Below are 23,800 nucleotides of genomic sequence, written 5' to 3'. Positions count from 1 at the left end.
GAAAAGGTCTTTCTCGGAGCTGCTTTGTCTAGAAAAAAAAAAAATTTTTCAAATTAAGGAATATTCCCAAAAAACTGATGGAAAAGTTTCAGGTCTGATCTACTATTCAGAAAACCTGACCACTCAAAAAATGTAAATTAACTAGTTTTAACCAAAAGAAGTATCAAGAAAAGAAATACAAAAAAGCCACTTCAAAGTTATTAGACCTATAGCATGTTGGAAAAGGATATAAAATAAATATTTTACATTCTAAGCATGCACGTGCATGGTAGGGGTAGCTTTGGGACATTGGTGAACTATAAATAACCATCAACTTTAGCCTATCACGTGTGATGAACTCTAATTCTTATAAGCTGTTGCATCTCTAGACCCTTTGGCACACGTACCTGAGACACACAGTATGTTTTTAAGCACAATAAAGTATTCCTAAAAATAAATACTGCATGTTTCAAAATCATTTCTTTGGAATCAAGGGGAAAAAAAAGGTTTGAACAAAAATCTAGATATCCAAAGAATTAAAAAAAAAAATGTTTCCAAATATAAGAAATGATTACTGGTAAGCTGATTTCTACTGTGAAGCAAACACTTGTCTGACTAGAAAACAAGTCATCCACTTAGTTGACCAATCAGTTCCTCATTTTGAATTCAAAAGAGAGAAGTTCGAGAGGAGATAAACGTTTCTAATACGTAGTGGTAACCATAGCAACCTACCACAATATATAGGTAAAGAACAGCACGAGAAATGACTCTAAGATCTTTGAGAGGAAATAAATCGCGTGCTGAAGCATGGGGTGTGAGTGGGGGGAAGTCGTGACTAAAAAAGGACAGATATTTCCATTCAATAAACCTACAACTTTTAAAGAATTGTAGGAGGGCACAAGAATGGAAATGGTATAGTTCCTCACCTAGAGGCATGCAGTCTAGTGCAGAATTGCAACAAATACAATGAGAAGCATACTGGGGTGGGGAAGTGAGGGAAAAGATTAAACACAAAACATTTAGAAAAACTTCCTGGAGGAGGAAGATGTGGGTCTGATTGTTAAATGGCAAGTAGAATATCACCAGCTATGTGGGAGGAGGGGAGACTTGGGGAAGTGACACCCTAGACATGGGGAAAATGTGAGAAAAATCCCCTGCATGGGATGTCTGCCTGGCTCGGCTGCTGAAGAGTCTGCCTTCAGCTCTTGAACCCAGGGTCTTGGGATCCAATCTTGCATCAGGATCCTTGTTCAATGGAGAGCTCTCTCTCCCCCTGCCTACAGTTCCCCCGGCTTATGCTCTCTCTCTCTCCCTGACAAATAAATAAATAAAATTTAAAAAAAATCTCCTATACTCTTACAGCATTTTACCCTCTGTGTTAGGCCTTAACCAACTTTATGATCTCTTTCCATGCTTATTTCTTCCTCTAGAAAACTAATTCCCAGGGGTATGTGGGGGGTGGATGAGTACTGTTACCTGCATGGGCAGCAACTTGCCCAATACTTAGCACATGGGAAATGCTCAGTACATTTGTGTGGTAGGTTAGAAATATGAGAGAAGGAAAGACACAAGACATGGTGTTGGAAGTTCAAGCGGTATGCACATGATAACAAGAAGATGAATACAAGGATTGTAATACATGGGATGAGGCAGTTGTAGGATGGACAGGGAAACTGGGTGAGGATACAAAGAGTTTGAGATATAACATTAGAATAGTTACGAATATCTATTGACATTTTTGCACCCAAGATTAAGTTGCTATGAAATGCATCTTATTTGTTCACAAAGTCTTCTCAGAGTTCTATCCACCAGTCACTTCCAATGAACTTCAGAATTACATCATCCATCATCCAGTGTTTACACAACAAACACTTAACAAAATGCCTCCCATGTGACAGGTACTGTGTTAGGAGCTGGGCATATTGCAGACAGTGAAAACAGAAATGAACCTTATTCTCATGGAATTTTCCAATCCAGTCCAATTCATTCAATTATTGAATCAGTTCCTAAATACAAAGTATATTGGCCCTGTTTTGGGCTGTGTGCTTGTTATTCAAGGGTTAGAAAGAGGTCACTACCCAGTACAGAAGAGAGAAATGCAATCATTACAGTAACAAAGATGAGATATAACTTGAGTGCTTTCACAATACAGAGTGGGTGATTCATTCAGCCTACGTCAGCTTCAAGATTTCTCAGATGCTTGAATGGGGTTCAAGTTTAAAGGATGGACCTTAATCCTCAGAAGTCCAGAAACTATACATAAAATGCTATGCGTACATATGCATACAAATAATTCAACGTGTATGGCTTGGAAAGAAAATCTGATACATACTTCCTTTATACCAAAGGTTAAAAATCACTACATTGGGACTACAGAGAAAGGAAAGAGATAACCAAACTAAGATGTCAATCAGATTGAAAAAAGCACCTTAAAATAAAGTCAATTACATAGACCTTGGACTAACCTAAAAATACATGCCATGCCAACAAGAAGGCCAAGCTTGGCATTGTTTCAGACATGTTTTCCTGACGGTACTATGTCCGAAAAAGCAAAGCTTTTCAATTTTCTCATAGATTTTTTTTTTTTTTAAGATTCCATTTATTTATTTGACAGACAGAGATCACAAGTAGGCAGAGAGCCAGGCATAGGGGTGGCGGGGGCGGGGAAGCAGGCTCTCTGCTGAGCAGAGAGCTCAACGTGTGGCCCGATCCCAGGACCCTGAGACCACGACTGGAGCCGAAGGCAGACGCCCAACTCACTGAGTCACCCAGGCGCCCCTTTCTGAGAGATTTATAAACAATATCTAGCCAATTCCGATTCACGTCACTGAAAGTTAGAGGTGGAGGCATTATTCTAATTTTAATGATCACACTGAGTACAAGGAAAACCAGCTTTTTGCAAATTGAGATCTGGAATGATATCTATCCTGCTAAATGGCAGCTGAGAGCTTTTCAGCAGCTGCTATCAAGGTAATATCCAACACATCTCTAAAGTGGTTCCTCTGATCCTCAGTAAGAAGGGGGAAATTGCCTTTGTTTTTACAAGTGCCTCTGGAGAAAACTATTGAAATATCCAGTTATAAAAATGAGAACAAGAAATGATCCAGTAGTATGAAAGTCAGGACGGCTCACCATATTCTAAAGCTTTTGTCTCTGGGTAAATCCAATAATAATTGTAACAACAACGACAGGATCACACTTACCTTTAGGCCTATGCATTCAGAAGTCCCTATGTGAATAAACATGCAGCCCCCAATTTATACATGTGTTGTGTTTCAAAAGTTCTTTTATAAGCTGGCTATTTGAAATTCAGTAAATCACTTCCAAACCATGGTTCAGCTTCCAGGCTAGTAACAAAACCTGGCTCATTTGACAAACATTTACAGAACATCAATTTAACTCAGAGGATTGTCGAACTAGGGACTATGAATTCTGGTCCAGACTGAAGAACTCTCGGCCATGTAGAAAACAGCAGGACAGAAGACATGCAGAGAAGAAAAATTCAAGCCCATCCCATTTCTCCTGCAATTCTTAAAGAGAAACTTCTGATTTTCTGTTCCCACCAATCCCAGTTTTCTGAGCCCCTTCTGACTTCCCTGGGTGATCGAGCCACTGGTTCCCTTATGGCCCCCAGTCTCCCTTGTGACCTAGCCTGTGTGCAAAGCTGGCTCTGTCCTTCAAAGCACCTCACACTCCAGAAATAAAGATTGAAGCACCCTCCCTGTATCATTTCTGAAGAGTATTAGCTTTGGAACCCAACGAAAGTGGGTTCCCAGATTCCCCCATTACTGGCTGGACTGTTTCCAGTAAATTATATAAAATAATTTAAAGCTATGGGATCAGGAAAAATCTCTCAACCACTCTGTACTTGAGTCTTCTTAATGATAAAATGGAGAAAATGATAGACCCTACTTAATGTTGAGAGAATTAAAATAATCAAAATATTTGGAAGAATTCCTGTGCTCAGTAAAAGTTAGCTATTACGGTTTACCTCTCTGAGCCTCTGGTTCCTAATGATATCAACTCTGAAGGATGTGGTGAGTATTACATATAACATATAAAGTACCCAGTACAAGGTATTTTACTAGGAAAATGCAAGAAATGTTAGTTTCCTTTTCCTTTTCTCAATTCATCAGTTTTCACCCTCTGCCAACAGAAAAACAAATTTGCCGGAACTGATTAATGTGTCTTAACTCTCGTAGTTACAACTAAAAGAAACTATTTCTCCAATGTCAAGGTAGGGAATTCAGCTGATAACAATGGAAAGAGAACTACTGTAGGAGAGCCAGGATATCCATGCAGATGCAGGAGGTGACTGTAGAGGGTAGGAAATAGAAAGCAATGTCATCCCTGCTATACAGGGATGGAAGAATCCCCCTGCCAAGAACTCTGATTTTGTTCCCAAGACTGCAGAACTCTCAGGATTAAAGGTATCAGTCAATTACTCAAGGATGGAGAAATAAAAAGCAGCACATCAATAACAACCTTTCCAGAATCAGAGAATAGGAAGGATGTCTTGTTACTGGTTGTCCTCTTAGTCACCTGAACATTGCTGGGGATGTGCCATTGCATTTTCACTGCTATGACTTTTTTTCTTGTCTTCATTCACCCTATGAACATTCTCTCCAGATTTTGACTTTAGCCCTTATCCTTTATGATTTTATTTTGTATTTTGTCTTTTTCTTAAAGGATTCAACTATCACAGAGATGCATCCAATTCTCTATCTCCAGTTTTTTCTTCTACTCTCCAGACCCATATACATATAACCACAACCTATAGGTCACTGCTCCCTAGAGATCTCACAGATATCTCATTGCCCCTAAACCACTCCTTCTCTGCTGTCTCATACCTTGGTTAATAGCACCAACATTCATCCAACCAGAAAAACAAAAAAAAATCTAGAAATCTTTGAGGACATAGAGATGGGAAAGTCATAACTTCAACCTCAAGAAATAGTCAATCTCACAGGATACATACATGTACATTTCTCCCTCTTCTTAGAACCAACAATTAATTCTCTTTGGTACTCATACGGAAATTAGAATTCCACTTTTTAATAAGAGTAAGAATTCTTATTTATAAACTTGTCTGTATTAAAGTGTAGGATCTTTTTGGAACTATGCAAGGTAGGACATATATCTTATTCATCACTGTGTTCCCCCAAACCCCTGACATATTGCACTGAATACAATTGATCTTCAACAGCTGTTGAATGTATACATGGATGACAGTGAAACAATAAAGGAAGTGAAAAGTGACATGGAGATAGGCATAAATAAGTTGCTTTGGAATTATATTAGGGAAAAAAATATTTCTAGCTGGAAAGAAGAGAGAACATTCCATAAAGGTGGTAGAATTTGAACTGTTCTAAAGAAAGAAGAGGGGGCCTTCCAGGTAGGTATGCATCAAGAAAAAGGGAAAAAAAATAGAATATATAAGGAAATAAAATTAATTTTTTTCAGACCATTGAGTATTCAAAGTATAGGAAAAGTGAACAGGGTTAGAGATGAGAGAACTCAATTGCAGGTAAAGAGAAGAATATATTTTTTTTTAAATTGGAAAATGCATTATACTTATTAATGTAAAATTGTTAATATTATTATTTTAATCATTTTTTATGCTGTCTGCTATGGAACATTATGATCATAGAATATACAATGATCAACTGTACCTGTACCTAGCCTCAAAAGTATAAATTCAACCTATGTCTTATTTCATCTACACCCACTCACTGCACCCACCCAAGATTATTGTGAAGCAAATCACAGACATTATATAATTTCACTTGTAAAGATTTTTATGTATTTCTCCAAATGACAAGACCTTGTCTTCGGCAAGCATAACTATAGTATTATTATAACAATTTAAAAAGTGACAACTCATTGTATTATCAATATTCTGTTTTCAGAGTTCAGTGGTTTTCTCATAACTTGCTCTATAGTTTGTCTGAAGAAAACACAATCTAATTAAGGTCCATACATTGCAACTAGTTGTTATGTATCTTAAGTCAGTCTTTCTATCTCTCTTTCATTTTCTTTCTTCTTCCTTCCCTCCCTCTCTTAATCATTTTACTTTAGCATAAAATATATACAAAAATCACTCAAATGTATGTATAAGTTCATGTATTATTATAAAGCAAATACTCTGTAAGCACCATGCAGGTCCAGAATAGATTGTTATTAGTCACCCCTGAAGGCCTTCCACATGCCCCATGTCAATCACAGCTCTTTTCCTCCCCCGTCAAAGTAGCCACTATCTACACTTTCATGGTAAAATCAATTTCTTATTTTTCATTTATAATTTTATCACCTACATGCCCATCCTTAGACACTATAGTTTTATCCAATGTTAAATGTGTCTTACATGTCTCAAAACCTACACATTCCCACATCATGCCTTTCTTTTCCTTGCAATTTATTGGTTGAATAATCCAGGACATTTGGCCTATAGAATTTTCCAGTCTGGATTTTGCTAACTGCAAACTCATGGTATAGGTCAATACATTCCTCTCTTCTCTCTATATCCTGCAAAATGGCAATAGGATCTAACTGGTGTTTGGTTTGTTGTTTTTTTTTTTTTTATTTTGTTTTTCAGACTCAGATTTAATCCATTTGGCACAATTATAAATGATATTTTATTCTTTCATAAGAAGGAATATGTCTAGCTATTCCCTTTCTTATGATGGTATCAGTCACTGATGCTTCATGCTCAGATTTATTAGTTCATTAGGGGCTGCAAATGATTATATACTTTTATAAAAACACATTTCTCTGCACTATTTCATTACTCAGTGCACATTTCTTACAGGAAAAGAAGAATAAATAGCTGATTTTTTCCCTTTACTCGTTTTCAAGATAACAAATTGATTTCCTATCATCCACTAAATGTGACCAATTATTTTAAAATATCATTATGAACTTATGGATTTAAATTTAATTCATAAGATTCAACCCATTGTGATTAATAACCTTACTGAAGCTCAAATTGTTCCATTATTGGCCAATGGAAAACTCTTAAAGTTGGCTGCTAAGTCATTTCATTAATGACTTAAACCATTAGATGCTAACATTTTAAACTATGATTATGAATTGTCTATTTCTTCTTTTAAATCTGTCAACTTTTGCTTCATGCAGTTAGACACACTGCTGCGAGGCACATATACTTGTACTATTTTTACGACTTCCTGATGAATTGACCCTTTTATTATTCTGAAAAGTCCTCTTTATCTCTGGCAATACTCATTGTCTACAGTCTACTTTATGTGTTACTGGTATATCCATTCTAACCTTCCTATTTTTATTCATCATTTATCTTTAATTTTAAATTCCTTCTCCTTTCTACTTTCTGTTCATCTTAAGGCATTACCTATCATGTTCATTTGTTGCTATGTCCCTCTTAGTTTTAGCTTCCTTTCTGAATGACTTATTTCCATCTTCCGAACTTTCTAATTTTGGATGTTTCTAATTCTTATTGATCTATGTTATTCTTTCACATCTCATTTCTTAATATCTTTTAGCTCATTTTTTAACTAGTAAGTCACATTATATTTCTCTAGCATGCTTCTTTTTTTTTGGTAGAATGTTATTCTGCTTCATATTCTCCTTTTTCTTCTCAAGTTTGAACGGGATTTTACCTTGGTTCTTTTATTTTAAAGTTTTATTTTTATCTGTTTAGAGAAAGAGAGCACATGTGAGCAGGGAGAGGCAGAGAGGGAGAAAGAGAATCTGAAGCAGACTCTATATTGAGCGTGGAGCCCGACATGGGGCTCGATCTCAGAACCCCAAGATCAAGACCTGAGCCCCCCAGACACCCCTATCCTGGCTCTTTTTGTTATTCATTTTTATGTTAAATGTGTTTTTTTCTGGGATTTTGAATTTGGCAGGATTTTCTAACTTCACAAAGCTCCCTCTTCCAAACTACAATCTTGAGATTTGTTGAGTCTGCTGCTTCAGAACTTCTTACTATGGGCCTCTTGGACTCATTCTCTGTTAGAAAGTAAAACTCTTCCTAACTTCAACTCCTGTTCTCAAACTGGCCCACCATACTTTACAGTGAGGACCGCTGGTTCCTTGTTCTCCAGTCTATCAGGGACCACATGATTTCCATCTGCCCCTCTTCCCTAGACACTGATTCTATATGTGGTTTGTTTCACTTATGTTATCGAAAGTGATTCTTGTGGCTAACTTATCCCTGAGTTTGTTCTAAATGTTGTCCAGTAGTTTTTAGCTTTGGCATATGTGGGTATGTGAGGAGATTAAAAAAAAAAAAAAAAAAAATAAGGCTGCTGCCACAGGTGCCATCTTCCAACATCTTCATTTTTGACTAAATACTTGCCAAGTCTCTCAGATGTGGAAGAGACCACAGATGGGCTGTGCCCACAAATGAGGATAAACATGAGAACACACACAGATAGTAGAATACAGTGCCGACTAATCAAGGAGCTGACATTCACCAGATGAGCGAGCAGCTTCTGACCTCACTTAGCAGTGAAAAGAGCAAGCAGGCATTTCTCAAATGGTATCTCACAGGAAGTTAATAGAAATATGGTAGTTCTAGTTGTCCAGTGAATGTAATTTAGGACATGGTGAGTTGAGACAAAGCATTCTTCACCACTTCCTCAAAATGGAACACAGGTAAGTAAAAATGGCACAAAGTAAAGACGTGGTAAAAGATTTGCATAAAATTATTAAGGAAGAAATAAAAAATCTGACGAGAGAAATCTCAGTTTCAACATAAACTGAAGAGTCAAGGACAGACATTGCGATTTTAGAGAGCGTAAGATGCTCCTGAGTTTGCTTACCATGTACCAAGTGATGGTTGGTTTGACAGTGGAAGGAAAGAACCCATCTACATTTGGACACGTGATCTTCTGAACACCATACTCTATATACAGCTTATGCAGTGGGAGTTTCATGGAGGAATTGAAGCAGCTGTCTTTCTGAACCACTTCCAGAGGAAATGCAACTTTGCTGCAGTATGTGGTGTTCCTGAAAAGAGAAATAGCCAATAAATGGGCAATTGCCTTTGCATTGGATTTGATGCAGCAATCACATGAAAATGAGCTAAGTGAAATAATGCTGCGCATTGAGATTTCATTTATATGTGAGTTCACATAGAAATTAAGTGCATTATGGAGGTATTTCCTCTACCAATTTGAGGTCACAAAATAAAAACAGACACAATTAGCTACTGTTGATATACTAAAATATTTACATTTTAGGATGACTGGGGAATTGCATTTACATTTGAATGTCCACACAGGTCATTTAGTCTGCCTAGGGGATCTTCTCCTCCCTTATACAGGGGATAATTTTCAGCCTCATAAGATATATTCTCTGACTTAAAAAAAAAAAAATAATGGACAGTGGTAGGACTGATTTTTCTGGTTTCCAAAGTAAAATCTGGATGTTATCCTCAGAGGAATTTTGAAACAAGAATACAAGTGGTACAATCCTGGAGGATGAATCTTAATTTATGGCCCTAAGACATCAGTCCACCTTACATATGGAGGCTTTCCATGCCATCTTCCATGCAACCCATTTCTAAATTAGGGTTCTCATTCTCTGAGCACTTCAGACATTTCCTTGATTGACTTTATCATAGTCCAAACAAGGGCATGGTCACATGTATCTTCTTTTGTTCTTTGCATGTAGTACAGTGTCTAAACTTTCAGTAGGCACTAACTAAATGTTTCAAAAATAAATGGAATGGATGTAAAACATGCATCTGTGCACAGGAAAACAATAAAGAGAATACAGATAATAAAAATAACTGATTTCTTAGGGTTATGGGTAAATGGGTCATTCACTGCCTACCGTTTTTTTGTGATTTCAATTCAAAGTGCCAAATACATATAGATATTCATTAAGTAATTAATTGAGGCTAAATACAGTGAAATGGGGGATGCATTTCCCTTGCAGGATGGGAAGAAGAGATGTTTAAAGATGACTTATGACAATGATAATAAGGTGAGAAGGGACAGTGGCAGCTATAATCACCACCTAGAAATAGCAAAAGGTCTACCAGGTAGAAGAAGTATTCTATAGGTGGAAATTATACAGGGGGTAATTTTCAGCTTCATAAGATATATTCTCTGACTTAAAAAAAATAATGAACAGTGGTAGGACTGATTTTTCTGGTTTCTAAAGCAAAATCTGGATGTTATTCTCAGAGGAATATTGAAACAAGAATATAAGTGGTACAATCCTGGAGGATGAATCTCAATTTATGGCCCTAAGACATCAGGCCTTTGATTTTACATGGGTCAGTTCAAGGACATTCTCCACTTAGGAATCGCCTCAGGACTGTGGGAAGCTTCTGGTATCTCCACAAGACAAGTTCACTTCTAGATTTTCTTTAGGGACAGAGAAGATAAGCAGACAGGTAAACTGAAGAGATGGCCATCTGGAAATTGGTAAATCACATTAAAGGAATTCTCAGGCCTTAACAGCCATGCTGCTCCCATAATGTAAAGGTTAGAAAAGTTTGAAGAAGAGCTCTAGATAAGTAGGAAACAGAAATAGAGTTAATGAAACACTAAAATGCAGAGAAGAGAACAAGGTCATCCAGAAAGCTACTGATGACGCTTTCCCAGCTATTTCTGATGTCCACCTGTAACAGATTAACAATTTCCAAAGATGGAAAGGAGATTTTAGGCTGCTTTTCTCATTGGGTGGATACAGATGCCAAAGCTCTCAGACACAGAGTGACGTGCCTCAGGTCACCAGCTGAGTAGCATAAGGGTTGGGATGCCAGCCTGGTTTCTGTGTCTTTCATCCCATGCTCTTTCCACTATAATCTGTCTTAACTTCTCCTACAAAGCTGTCTTGGGCCTAAAGAGTGGACAGTGCTCTTTGGAAGCCTACAAACTAGTCTAGAGTTCATTCCAATAAAACTAAAGAATCAGGTGAAATCCTCAAAAGGGCCTTCAGAGGTTCCAAGGGACTCCCAAGGCCACAATAATGAAAATGCATTCTGTGACAGAGAAGTCCTTTTTCACTTAATCGTAACACAGCTTAGCTTAAATATATCAAAATGTAGTCACATTTCTCTATCAGAAAATGGTCAATATCCATGAGAGACAAAGGGCATTCAGAAGACAGTGTGGGACTATCTATTCTTATGTTATTCTATGCTGTTGTATCGTTACATCATTCAGCCCTATTGTTATGGGCTGAATTGTGTCCCCCAAATTCATATGTTGAATTCTTAACCTCCAGTAATTCAGAATGTGACCATATTTGGAGACAAGTCTTGAAAGAAGTGATTAAGGTAAAATGAGTATGGTGGGCCCTAATCCAATATGATTGATATGCTTATAAGAAGAGGAGAATAGGACAGAGATGATGCAGGGGGTAGATCATGTGAAGAGATGGAAAGAAGATGGCGGTCCACAAACCAAAGAGAGAAATGAGACCAACCCTGCCAACACCTTGATCTTGGAATTCCAGCCTCCAGGACTGCAAGAACACAAATTTCTGTTACTTAAGCCACTTTTCTGTGGTATTTTGTTTTAGTAGCCCTAGCAAACTAATAGGTGCATACTGCACCTATTAAACAGTAGGAAACTGTATAAAAACAAAACAAACACAAAACAAAAACAAAAACAAACCATAATCCACAAACCAGATGGGAATTTAAAAAACAAAGTAAGTCTTGGAAGCTAAAAGGGGACCTTGGGAAAAGAGTAGCCAAAGATCCAAGCCTTAAAAATGACTATTCTTTAGAGGGGCCTCAGTTGTTTTTTGTTTTTTTTTTTTCCGTTGTTGTTTTGTTTTTTTCTTTTAAAGATTTTATGTATTTATTTGACAGAGAGAGAGAGAGAGCACAAGTAGACAGAGAGGCAGGCAGAGGTTGGGGAAGCAGGCTCCCTGCTGAGCAGAGAGTCCGATGTGGAGCTCGATCCCAGGACTCTGAGATCATGACCCGAGCTGAAGGCAGAGGGCTAACCCACTAAGCCACCCAGGGGCCCCGGGGCTCAGTTTTTTAAAGCTTATTTATTTATTTATTTATTTTCAGAACAAGAACAGTTCTGTGGTAATAGAAGAATAGGTATATTATGGTTTACAATGCAAAATCTATATGAATTTTTAAGATTCAACAAAGTGGACTTGAAAGAAATTTTGCAGTATTGGTGGGGTTCTTTGGACTATATTCTTAGATTCCCAGTGATATGGTGCTTATTTGCTTTGTAAGGCAATTTTGGTGAAAAAGTTTGAAAGGCATTATTCTAAATACATTTGATATCTCCCAAATATTCTTCTTCCATAAGACATCCTAAGGCTTTCTTCTGTATCAGGGACATCGAAAGATGCCAAGAACAACAGAAATGAATGGGTTCTGCTCTCTACTGTGCTCATTGTCTAGGGAAATAGATGCTTTCAGGTGAGGCAGAAATGCAGGCAGGTTCTAATATCAGGGAAAAGGAAAAAAATAAACAAGACTCCATCATTAGATAATCTTGATATATGTCAGGGTTTGAGAAGGAACCAGTTATGGAGAAAGAGCTCAGGAGTGCAACCGTTTTCTCTGCACACCTCTTGGGCAACATCTGCTAATCCACTGAGGTGAGGTGTAACTTTTTCTAGATGTTTCCTTCTCTGCCATAGCTTCATAGCAGATGCATCCTCCAGATAAAAGCCAAGGAACGAAAGGGAAAAGAGAAAGTCCCCACCAAGAATCAGGCTACCTTAACATGCAGGTGTAGTTGCCAGTGTCGTTGAGGAGGGTGGGTCGGAACCAGAGCACATCTTTCTCCTTACTAATGCGGTTGTCAGGGAGACGGAAGTTAATTGGCTCCTCCAGGTCCCGGTCCTGCCTCGTCCAATACCAGATCAGAGTCAGGCCAGCTGAGTGGGCTGTGCTGTAGTTGTATTTCAAGAAGTGTTCAAAGAGTGGGCACTTGAGGCGAGCTGGCTCATCTTCAAACACTTGGATCTGCCTCATGGTATCTAGTCCCCAGTCATCACAGCGTTCTGGAACGATCAAAAAGGAAAGAAAGGGCTAGTGAGTCACCTCATGTTAAAGGCCTTCTCAGGACACCCGATCTTTTCCAGGAACCCCCCTGTCTGGTGATGTTCAGTAACCTCTCTGTAATAATTGCGTGGAACGGGCACTGTGGGATGAAGAAATGATTTCTGTATCTTCCTTTAGCATCTTTTCATTACCTCTTGGATAATGACTTGAGCTTGTCATGCCCTATAAGGTATGGGGGAGAATCTCACCTGAAAAAGAAATCATGTGCTCTTTTGCCCTCTGGAGACAGAGGAGGTTCTGAGGAGAAAATTGTAACTGAAAAGATAACCCTCCAAGACTCTCGGTTCTTCCCAGGTCTCCTGATTTGGGGGCTAGATCTGCCCAGACAAAGATATCTATCTACATCATAGTCTCAGGAGCAAAACTGTATATGTAATAAATAAAATGAAGTTTGTCACTAAAGTTTATGGTTGCATATTAAGACAACATTTTTGTGGCAGCAGATAATGGAGAGAACAATTAAATTTTTGGAAATTTAATTTTGATAAAAGCAAAGAATTTGAAGCTTTATGACTTGCAGAAGGATTTGTAAGCAATAAATCCCTACGTAAGTAATAGATCTCTGCGAAATTTAACAAACTGGCTTTTCTGAGACTCAACAAATTACTATTATTTATAATACCTATGCCTTTAACAAGAAACACCTTTTACAATCCAATATACAAAGAAAGAATTGGGAAGATCAAAATGTTGTTCACACCAATACAAACGTGATAGTAATTTTTTAAATGAAACATCTATCTTAGCAGATTCTTCAAATACATTTTCATTAAAGCTATGAAGTTGCAGAATCAGTTCATTTGGTTTATAGGATATTACAACCACAGTTTTTCAGATACATAACGTCAGATGGAATATATACAACCACTTTCACTCCTTTCTGAAACTCCACTAAAACCAAAATAATTTTTTCAAGACTTAACCCCAAGTAAGAGCAAGAGCAGAAGAAAAGCTAGTAACATCAAAATCGACAAACTGTAACCAGTTCGGCCCATTTAAATACTTCGCTTTGTTTTGTTTTTCGTCTATTTATACACCATGGCTTTCATCCTGTCTCCTAGAGCTGAGAAATGATATATTTTTATCAAATTAAAGAAATGTTCAACTGTTTTAAAAAATTAAAATTAATGGATAAATCCTCAACCTGTAGGGGAAAACTGGGGAGCACACCAAAGAGCAATTCAGAATACTGGGAACACCCAGAAGGAACTGCCAGCCCCACAATAAGGAATCACTATTGCCATTTGCCCATTATCTCTGGGTTCTCCTTCTAGGCATATTGTAAGAATCTACTTTCCTGCCCTTTTGGAGGAGAGCACATGTGACTGAGTTTGCCCAATACGATGTAGTGTCACTTGTGTTGCTATCTTAAGGGCTCGAGCATATTTTACCATGTTCCCTTTTCTTTTGCTCTGATAAATATAAAAGTGCAGAGACTAAGCCTCCTCCTTTAGTTTGGGTCCCTTGATGTAAATGACATACAGCAAAAGAAGGAAAAGAAAAAAAGAAAAAAAAAAAAAAAACAGAAGAGATCTGTCAATTAAATAAGTTGATGAAAATAGACAACCCACAAAAATATTTTCTAAAATTATGGAAAAAGAGAAGATTCTAAAAACTGTTAAAGAGTAAGAAAAGAGACCGAAAAGCGATCACATAGAAAAGACAGGAATCATGGGGCGCCTGGGTGGCTCAGTGGGTTAAACCCTCTGCCTTCGGCTCAGGTCATGATCACAGGGTCCTGGGATCGAGCCCTGCATTGGGCTCTCTGCTCAGCGGGGAGCCTGCTTCCTCCTCTCTCTCTCTCTCTGTCTGCCTCTCTGTCTGTCAAATAAATAAATAAAATTAAAAAAAAAAAAAATACCTGGCTACCACAAGGTTTCCAGACTGGAAACTTTAAAAAAAAAAAGAAAAGACAGGAATCAGAATGGCTATGGGAATTTCGAAAAAACAAGACTAGAAGCTAGAAGATAATGAAGCAATATAGGTGAGGGGAAATTATATCCAATCGTGAATCTAAACCCAAGGAAACAATCAGCTGTGAAGGTGATGTTTTCAGACACATCAAGACTTAGTAATTTTCATTCCCATAAGCTCTTTATCAGGAGGCTTCCAAGGGACATGTTACCAAAATGAGAGGGGGGGAAAAGAAGAGAGAAAATTATGGGATTGAGGAAGAGGGGATCCAATTCAAGAGAGAGGGGAAGGAATTCCCCAGAATAACAATGAAGGAGATCCCAGGCTAACAGCTATGCAGCAGGGTTTGGGGTGAACCAGTGTAAGTAAAAGGTAATAGAAATGTCCAATTGAAAAAAGAAAAATTGTGACTAATAAATTATCTGATGAAATTAGCACTGTGGAAAATTATGCTAAAAGGCAATTATAAAACATGAAAACAGTTACCCCAAAGGTCCAAATTAAAGTAAGCTTATGAAGTCAAGGCACTTAATAACTTCCAAAAATAAGGAAGTAAACATAATCATAGTTCATTAATATGTGAAGGCATATTCATTAAATGATTATTGATCTAACCAAATACTGTAGTATTATTAGCTGGAGAGGAATGGGTAAGGAAGGGAGAGGGGATGGACATTTAAGAGAGAAAAACATCAATGAGATGTTTATTAACTACGGACTATGATTAAAAAGTGAACAAAATAGTGTCCAGGGTTGACTAAATGAAAAGTAGTAATATACACAAGTTGATTAAGAAAATACAGATAGGAAATGCTAGAAGAAATAAATAAAATACTTAAAAGTATTTTAAGTATTAAGTATTAAGCCTCTGAAGAAGAGAGCTAACAGATGTGAGGAAAGTTGAGGCAGAAAGAGTATTTTTTATAAGCCTTTTAATATACTGGCCTTCAAAAAAAAATCTCCATGAATGATTTCCTTTGAACATCATTAAAATAATAATTAGGAAAAGAAAAAAGGAAGGTAGGAAGGGCATATCCATCATGCAACAAAATTGGCAAAGCCATTCTCAGTGTTTAACCATCCTAATGTATTTCTTCTCTATTAGGAAAAAAACCCTTGATTTCATTTTTTAATTCCAAAATTTGTATCAATATGTTTTGGCATGACAGTCATTTCACTTTTCAATTATAAGATGATAGTTTAAAAAATAAAAAGAAGCATAGGCAGCTGGGCAGCTGATGGTGTCTGGAACTTCACCATATTATTTGTTATCTGAATAACAAAGAGACTACCTCCCTGTGCATGGCATAAAAATATTCTTTACACTGTTCCTAAAGGCACCTCTCTCAAGAGCTCTGCACAATTTTCCAAATCTGGATGATGGGAGAGGCAAGGCGATTAAATGAAAAATTATCCTCTTTCCTGCTATCCTACTCTCTAAGATATCTCTATTCAGATCGCCCCTACTTGGACCAGTAGACAGCAGTCTCGGGCCATGACTCTCTTAACAGACACACTGGTAAACTGGAGGGAAAGAGGAAGCCCTTCTGAGGGTTAATGGTGCTTTGATTAAAGGAGACTTCCTGACACCAATATTACAAATTGTCACTTTGTTTGGTCCCTGGAGGTCTTTACCATCCTGGGAATGATTACTAGTAAGACAGATGATAAGTGACAGGTCAATTTTTCTTCTGTAAAAGTAGGAGAATGCACACTGCGGAAAGGGAGATGAACAGAGAGCTGGTGTGACATCTCAACCACAAGTTAGTGTGACACCTCACCAACTTAGGAAGTATGAAATGGAACTCTGGTGACCGCAAGGGCAGAAGTAGCAGAGACTGTCTAAGTATTCCTGAACCCTGGTTTCCCTTGGCCTGTATGGATTCTACATGGATATCCTGAGCAGCTGAATTGGGGCCATTTGTTTTGGTTCTGGCCAATGAATGAGGCCAGAAATGGTTTAACTTCAAACTCCCAGCATAATCCCTGACGCTTTCGCCTGCCCTCACATGGAGACCCCAAGGGCCAGAAAAGTTTGAATATGGTAGCCTCACAGGATGAAGGAGACTAGATCTCTGCCATTGCTTAGAGCAGAGCTCCACAGAGATGCCATTGCTCTCTCAAGGGGCTGTAGTTGAACAAAAAAATCAACTTCTGTGGTGTTGATTTAAATCCCTTAGACTGGGGTGCCTGGTTGGCTCAATGGGTTGGGCCTCTCCTTCAGCTTAGGACATGATCTCAGGATCCTGGGATTGAGCCCCACATCAGGCTCTCTGCTTATCAGGGAGCCTGCTTCCCCCTTCTCTCTACCCACCTCTCTGCCTCCTTGTGATCTCTCCTTCTGTCAAAGAAATAAATTAAATATTTTTAAAAACAAATAAATAAGTAAATCACTGAGACTTGGGGGGGCATGTTGTTACAGTGACTAGCTTTTCTTATCTTGACTACTAAAAGATGGCAGAATTTTCCTTCTATAACATAATTCAGTAAGTCAAGCACAGACACATTTTAAAACAGTGTTTGTTACAGGACCTTACATACTAAAATTCAAATATAGAGAAATCACCAAGATTTGGGGTTGATTCCTGAGACTTAATATCTTTTCAATCAATTTAAATGCGATTCATCTGAAAGTGGAAAAGAGATCATTACACCTGGTAGGTATCTCCTTTACAGAATGTTCCATGGGCCAAATGAACATATCTATAAAGTGAATCAGCCTCCATTCCATTAGGGACTGAAAACACACATACCGGTATTCCTAAACATTAGCCAAAAAAGGTACTGAGCTTTTCCTATAGGGTATTTGCCCATTTGAAATTTGTTCTGTGAGTTTTTAAGTTTCCCTCACCGGCCACCTGAGGGTATTTTTCAAAGCATTTTAAATTATTCAATGACAAAATAAAAATAAAATCTATGGCAACAGGCTGAAGTGTCATGTAATACCAAATTAATTATATGATTCACTGCAGGCACCAGCCGAAGAAAAGACTGGGGAAAAAGGCTGTTATGCAAATAGATTTGTCTCTAATAACAGCTAAGGGAATTTAGCAAGTTATTGGCAGAGAGAATTACCTTTTTGTTTAGAATGTCCTTTCTTACGCAGTTGACTCCACAGTAGAAGTCCTCTCTAAATTGGCCTTCAACATGGGGAGCCACAAAGTCATCGTTTCCCTCGGCCAGAGGATTTCTTAAGGCTGAGGCTTGGTGGCACAGAGGACTAATGGAATGTGCAAGCCTCCCAAAGCCAAGTCACTGGAAAATCCAACCCACGCTCCTGACAGCAATTAGCATTTATATAGCAGGGTATACATTTTAACTAATTAATCTCACAACACCCTCTTGGGCTTTCATGCCCATTCCCACATTACATGCCAGGAAACGGAGACAGAGAGATTAATTGACTTACTTTTGCCTGAGTGGTAGCACAAATAAAAGCTGCCTGAACATAGATCTCGGATGCTTGTCCCAAATCTGTGCTCACACATTCAAAGCAAGATATTTCCCACAGGAAAGCTATTCATATATTTGTATTTATTAAATATTCATTCAGAACCTGCTGTGAGCAAGGAACTGTGCTGGGTGCTGGGGTAGAGAGACATGTAGACTTAAAAATTCAGGGAGCTCAGGTATAGAAAAGAAAGAGGAAAAAATTTAAATATTGAAAGACCTGAGGTAGAATTACATTCCACAAGGAATTATTTGCCATGGGCCCCGTATTTGACATATCACCTTGGACAAAATGCTTCCCCTCTCAGACTCAGTTCCTGCATGTGTCCCATAGTGCTGAATGAGGATTAAAGGGCGCAGTAGAATGAAAGGAGCTTAGTACCTATTAGGCTAAGTTCGCCTAATAAATCTGAGTAGGTCCCTACCTGTCAGGAAGCTGACAACCTGGGAAAAAAGAAAGACGAAATGAAAATACCTGGTGGAATGAACCAACTATTATAACAGACTACTACGCAGAGCAACAGCTATTATATGATTATATTCTATTCTGTTAGGTGGGAGAGGGGAAGGGTAGTCCTGAGATTGGATTGTGATCAGAAACAGTCCCTTTTTTGACATCTTCAACCGGTACTCCGTGTGCTTTAAAAACTGTCCCTTCGGTACATTCTAGGAATCTTACATAGGCCTGAGGGCAGAGAGTAAGAATCATGGAAAGGCTGGTTTTACAATACATTCTTACAGTTTTGCTTAATTGTGTTTTTCTAAAGGTGTGCGTGGCTTCTCGGGAAAATTGAGCCTGGGACTGTGATCCAGGGAGAATCCAAGGTGTAAGCAATGTTGCATGAGTGGCAGGATGACAAAGAGTAAGGCAACAGGTTAAGAGTCGGTGAGTTTCTGAGGCACGATCCAGGGTGCCAGACGCGGAAACACTAGCAGGAGCCCTGACAGAAGAGGCGTGTGGCACAGAGCCCAGAGAGCAGCATGATGGAGGATTACAGACAGGATTCAGAGGCAGGCTTTGACACCTTCTGGCTTTATTAATTCATTTAAAAACTACATACTGAGCATCCTGTCCTGTGGCAAATGCTAAAGTTGAGGCTCAGAAGACACTGGGGAACAAAACAAGGTCGCATGGAGCTCACATAACACAGGGAGACTGACGATAAACAGTTGACACACTGAGTAAGAAATGCATAGCATATCCTGGAAGTAAGTCAATGGAACAAAGAAACACATAAAACCTGGTAAGACAGATCAGGCATGACGGAAGGGGAAGAAGAAAGAAGGAGGAGCATGCAGTTTTAAAGAGGGTAGTCAGGGTAAGTCCCTCAGCCATTATGAACCTCCGCTTCCCAAACCAGAAATTCAAGTTCATACTTGAATTTATTTGAATGTACTCTACTCTGTAGAGTAGTTATGAAAACTGAATGAGTCCAAGACATAAAGTACTATACATAGCAACTGTAAAGTCTATGCACATATTACCTAAGATTAACCTGTGGACTGCCATTTTCTACGGAAAACACTTTCCTCACTCCAGTCTACTGAAGAGACTGCTAGACATGCCCATTTACCATGTCCACACACATCCCCTTTTTCAAAAGTATGGGAATTTTTATCTGAGCACGGAGCCATTCAGGATAAAGGCTACATTTCCCAAGCTTTCCTCTCACTTGGAAGTGTTCAGGTGACATAGTTCTAACCAATGGGATACATTTGAAATTTCATGATCCTAAAACCCATTCTTGAGAGGTGCTCATGTCTTTCTATGTTTCCTATGCTCCTGTTCCCATCCCATTTCTCCCATCCTGCTGCTTGGAATATGGATGTTACATCACGGACCAGGAGAAAGAAGGCCACACTCGGAAAATGGTGGAATGGGAAAGTGAAGGGAGTTACATAAGGTGCTGCCTCACCAACCCTGAGCTTTCTAGCTCTAGACTTTACATGAGAAATAAACTTCTGCATATCCTTGCTACTTCAAGCATGCCCATAACCTACCAGTGTCACCAGCAGCTTGTGAGCTTGTCAGAACTGCAGATCCTCTGCCCTGCCCAGACTAACTGAATCAGAATCTCCAGTTGAATAAGATCCTCAGATGATTCCTAAGCCCATTAGCATTAGCTACGTATTAGTTTAAACCACTGTTATTTTCTGTCTCCTTCTCCACAGCTAGTTATCATACTAAAGAATAACAATGTCTTATTTCATCTGTTCAAGTCAGCAAGTTGTGGACCACCTGGTGAGTCTACCTCTTTGATGGACTACATATAAAAACATATATTTGCTTTTTGTCCTTCCATGGAAAAAAATATTTTAAAACACCAGGATAATTTTCCAACAATGTTATGTAGTGAACAACCAGTTTAAAAAAAAAAAAAAATCCACAAACTACATTTCCTAGAGTAGGATGTAAGTAGAAAAAATACCATTAAAACAGATTTCTTTTCTTTCTTTCTTTTTTTTTTTTTTTTTTTAAATTCAGGGGAGAGCTACTCAAGCAAAGGTCTAGAAAGTGTTTCTGAAGTTCTGTGGTTATCAACTAAGCTATCAAAAGAAGAGAGAGGAGTTGGGGTGGGGGAGGAAGGAAGCGAGTGGCTCTGAGCATCCATCAGACATCCTCATGTCGCTTGTGCTGTTCAACAACACTGCGCTAATAACTCGGCAGATGGTTTTCCTGGACCAGATAATTAGACATACCTTACTCCCACCAAAAAAGGGAGTTTTCTTGATTGAGTAATTTGGAGAAAATGAGAAATAGCCCTGAGCAGATGATAAGATTCGCCAGATAAGGAAAGAATGCCAAATTCAGAAAGCTGGTTGACGGGGGCAGGGGGTGGGGGATCCACAAGCTACAGCCTTAATTTTGCAGGTGTCATCAGAGTTTGTTCCCGACTGTGTGACACTCCTCCCTGCGGCACGGGACATTCATCTTGATGCTGACCTGAAGACTGCTATTTTATATCAGTTGAAAGGGGTGAGTCTGGGGGCATCTGGGTGGCTCAGTCAGTTAAGCGTCTGCCTTTGGCTTGTGTCATGATCCCAGGGTCCTGGGACTGAGTCCATCATCAGGCTCTCTCTGCTCACCAGGGGGGTCTGCTTCTCCCTCTCCTTCTCCCTCTGCCCCTCCCCCCTGCACATGCATGCTCTCACCCCAATACATAAATAAAATCTTTAGAAAAAAGGGGGGTGAGTCTGGCCAGTTTAAAAACAAATGAGGAGAAAATAATTACCAGGCAAACATGAAAACAAAGAAAAAAATGAAAAGGAAGAGGTTAAAAAAAAAAGGAAAATGAACCTTCACAGACAAAAATAAACAATCTATGAAGTTTAAATTCAGAATATATACTACTGTAGGTGCTACTTAAAGGTACAAAATCAAATTATCTAAAGGATGTCTGAGAGTTGGGGTAGTTCAGAACCGAATTATCATTACAGGACCAGTACACCCAGAGCTCTGAACAGTTTGGTGTTCACACAATCTGTCATGTAGAGGTTCTTTTCTCTGAGTTTGTGAATGTGAATGCCATGCTCCACAAAGTTGCCCTCACGTCTGAGGACCTGAGGAAACACCCTGGGGTCTCCAGAGAGGTTTCCAGTCCCTGGGTCTAGAGGAGCTGCGGAAGGTCAGCAGGCTCTTCCTTGTCTCCATGAAGTCAGTCCACAACCGGTTTTCAGAGCTCTAACAAAAGCACCCTTAATCATCATGTGTTAATGTCCAAGGAAGGTCCAGCAGCCCCCCTCCTGCTGCTGCACACAATGAGGAAGAACATGGCATAGCATCATCTAATAGCTACCTACAAACATCTCTGTTTCTCTCATCAAACTTGCAGCAGGGGTTAGCAGGCTAAAGAATGGATTCCGGGTGTGCTGGCTCTGTATCATGGTGCCATTATTTTCTTAAAAAAAAAAAAAAAAAAATCACTGTAATGAGCATCCTCATGTGGCTGAAGGGAATGATTTTCTTTGCAGGGCTGTTGTGACAATAAATAAACTGGCTTATGTCAAGTGTGGCACAGTACACTGTGGAAAGTCTAAGCAGTCTTTATGCCCCCCCCATGCAATCTTTTCTAGTCCGTGATTAAGATGTAAAGATCCAATTACTATTCTCATATAATAATCAAGCAGCCTTTCACTCGCTATTTTCATTATTACATAATATTTATTCAGGGTCCTATGAATGTCAGCGGCCGTAAACAAAATGTAAGAAAAAACATGGTCTCTTGCTTTCAGATTTCCATTCAAGAATCATATTGTCAGCATTGGAAGTAAAGTTACTTCACCCTTTATCATAGAATCATATGGGTCTTAGAACTAGTCGTAGCTCCCAGGGCCAGAAGAATAGCTGGTAATATCCCATCCCACAGCAGAGTGAAGGAAGCTAAGAGAAAATAAAAACAGGTCTGAGACGGGGCCAACAATCTAGGATAGAGATGGGGAGGGACCAAACCAAGTCTCTTATATCCTGAAACGACTTTCCCGATGGCAGACATAGTAGCTGGTCTCTGGAGTCTGACAATCCCAGTTCAAACCCTTGTCCTGTCACTTGCTTCCCATGTGAGTACATGCAAGTAAATTAAATATTCCCACGGTCAAAGAAGGCAGATCTGAAGATTAAATGAGACAGTGCTTTTAAAAGTATTTAGCAAGAGCTGTTCAGTGGTCCTCATTATTATTAATATTACATTCCTCTCTTAATTCCAAACTGAGTGTATCCAATTTCAAACTGAAAGTGACCCAGTAAATGTTAACATTTAGCCTATGGGGGCTTACCTCTGACAAAGTGTTTCAGGGCATTAGACCACAAGGCAATTTAAAAATCATTTAAAACAACCCTTTTTTTTTTTTTAAGATTTTATTTATTTGACAGACAGAGATCACAAGTAGGCAGAGAGAGAGAGAGCAGGCTTCCTGCTGAGCAGAGAGCCCGATGCGGTGCTTGATCCCAGGACCCTGAGATCATGACCTGAGCCGGATGTGGAGGCTTTAACCCACTGAGCCACCCAGGAACCCCAAAACAACTCTTTCATTTTGTGAATGGGGCAACTGAGCCCCGAGAGCTAACTTAATAAATGATGTTGAGCTCGTGAGTGGCAAGCACAGAATCACTTCTTTTCAACCCAAATGTCATGTCCTTTCTATTATATCATCTGGGCAAAATAGATATTTCAAATACGTATCTGCAGAAATTATCTCAGTTGGTATTGGGAATGTAAATAGTACAATATTATATTCCGCTTCAAAACAGAGGATGAAATAGGCAAAAAACAAAAAACAAAAAAAAAAAAACAAAACAAAATAAAACAAAACCCCTCAGAATATTGGAACAAATAACACTAATGGTGGGCCATAGGAGTTAACTTTGTGTGCATTCTGCATGATGAAGCTACACTTTTATTCTTTTCCTCCCTCTCATTCTAC

General features: G+C 38.8%; 1 protein-coding gene across 4 annotated transcripts in view; it reads right to left on the bottom strand.

Annotated features, from left to right (window-relative positions):
* LOC122908806 (interleukin 1 receptor accessory protein) overlaps nt 1–23,800 on the bottom strand; it is a 128,606-nt gene that overhangs the window by 30,799 nt on the left and 74,007 nt on the right. For all 4 annotated transcript variants that reach the window (XM_044252001.1, XM_044252000.1, XM_044251999.1 and 1 more), the window contains 2 exons: nt 12,669–12,954; nt 8,781–8,967 (listed from right to left, as the gene is read on the bottom strand). In XM_044252001.1, coding sequence (XP_044107936.1) covers nt 8,781–8,967; nt 12,669–12,954 — 473 coding nt within the window. The remainder of the gene's footprint in view (nt 1–8,780; nt 8,968–12,668; nt 12,955–23,800) is intronic.

Source organism: Neovison vison, chromosome 6, assembly GCF_020171115.1.
Source record: "Neovison vison isolate M4711 chromosome 6, ASM_NN_V1, whole genome shotgun sequence".
In the NCBI taxonomy this organism is placed as follows: Eukaryota; Metazoa; Chordata; class Mammalia; order Carnivora; family Mustelidae; genus Neogale; species Neogale vison.
This window is presented reverse-complemented; position numbering and strand designations above follow the sequence as displayed.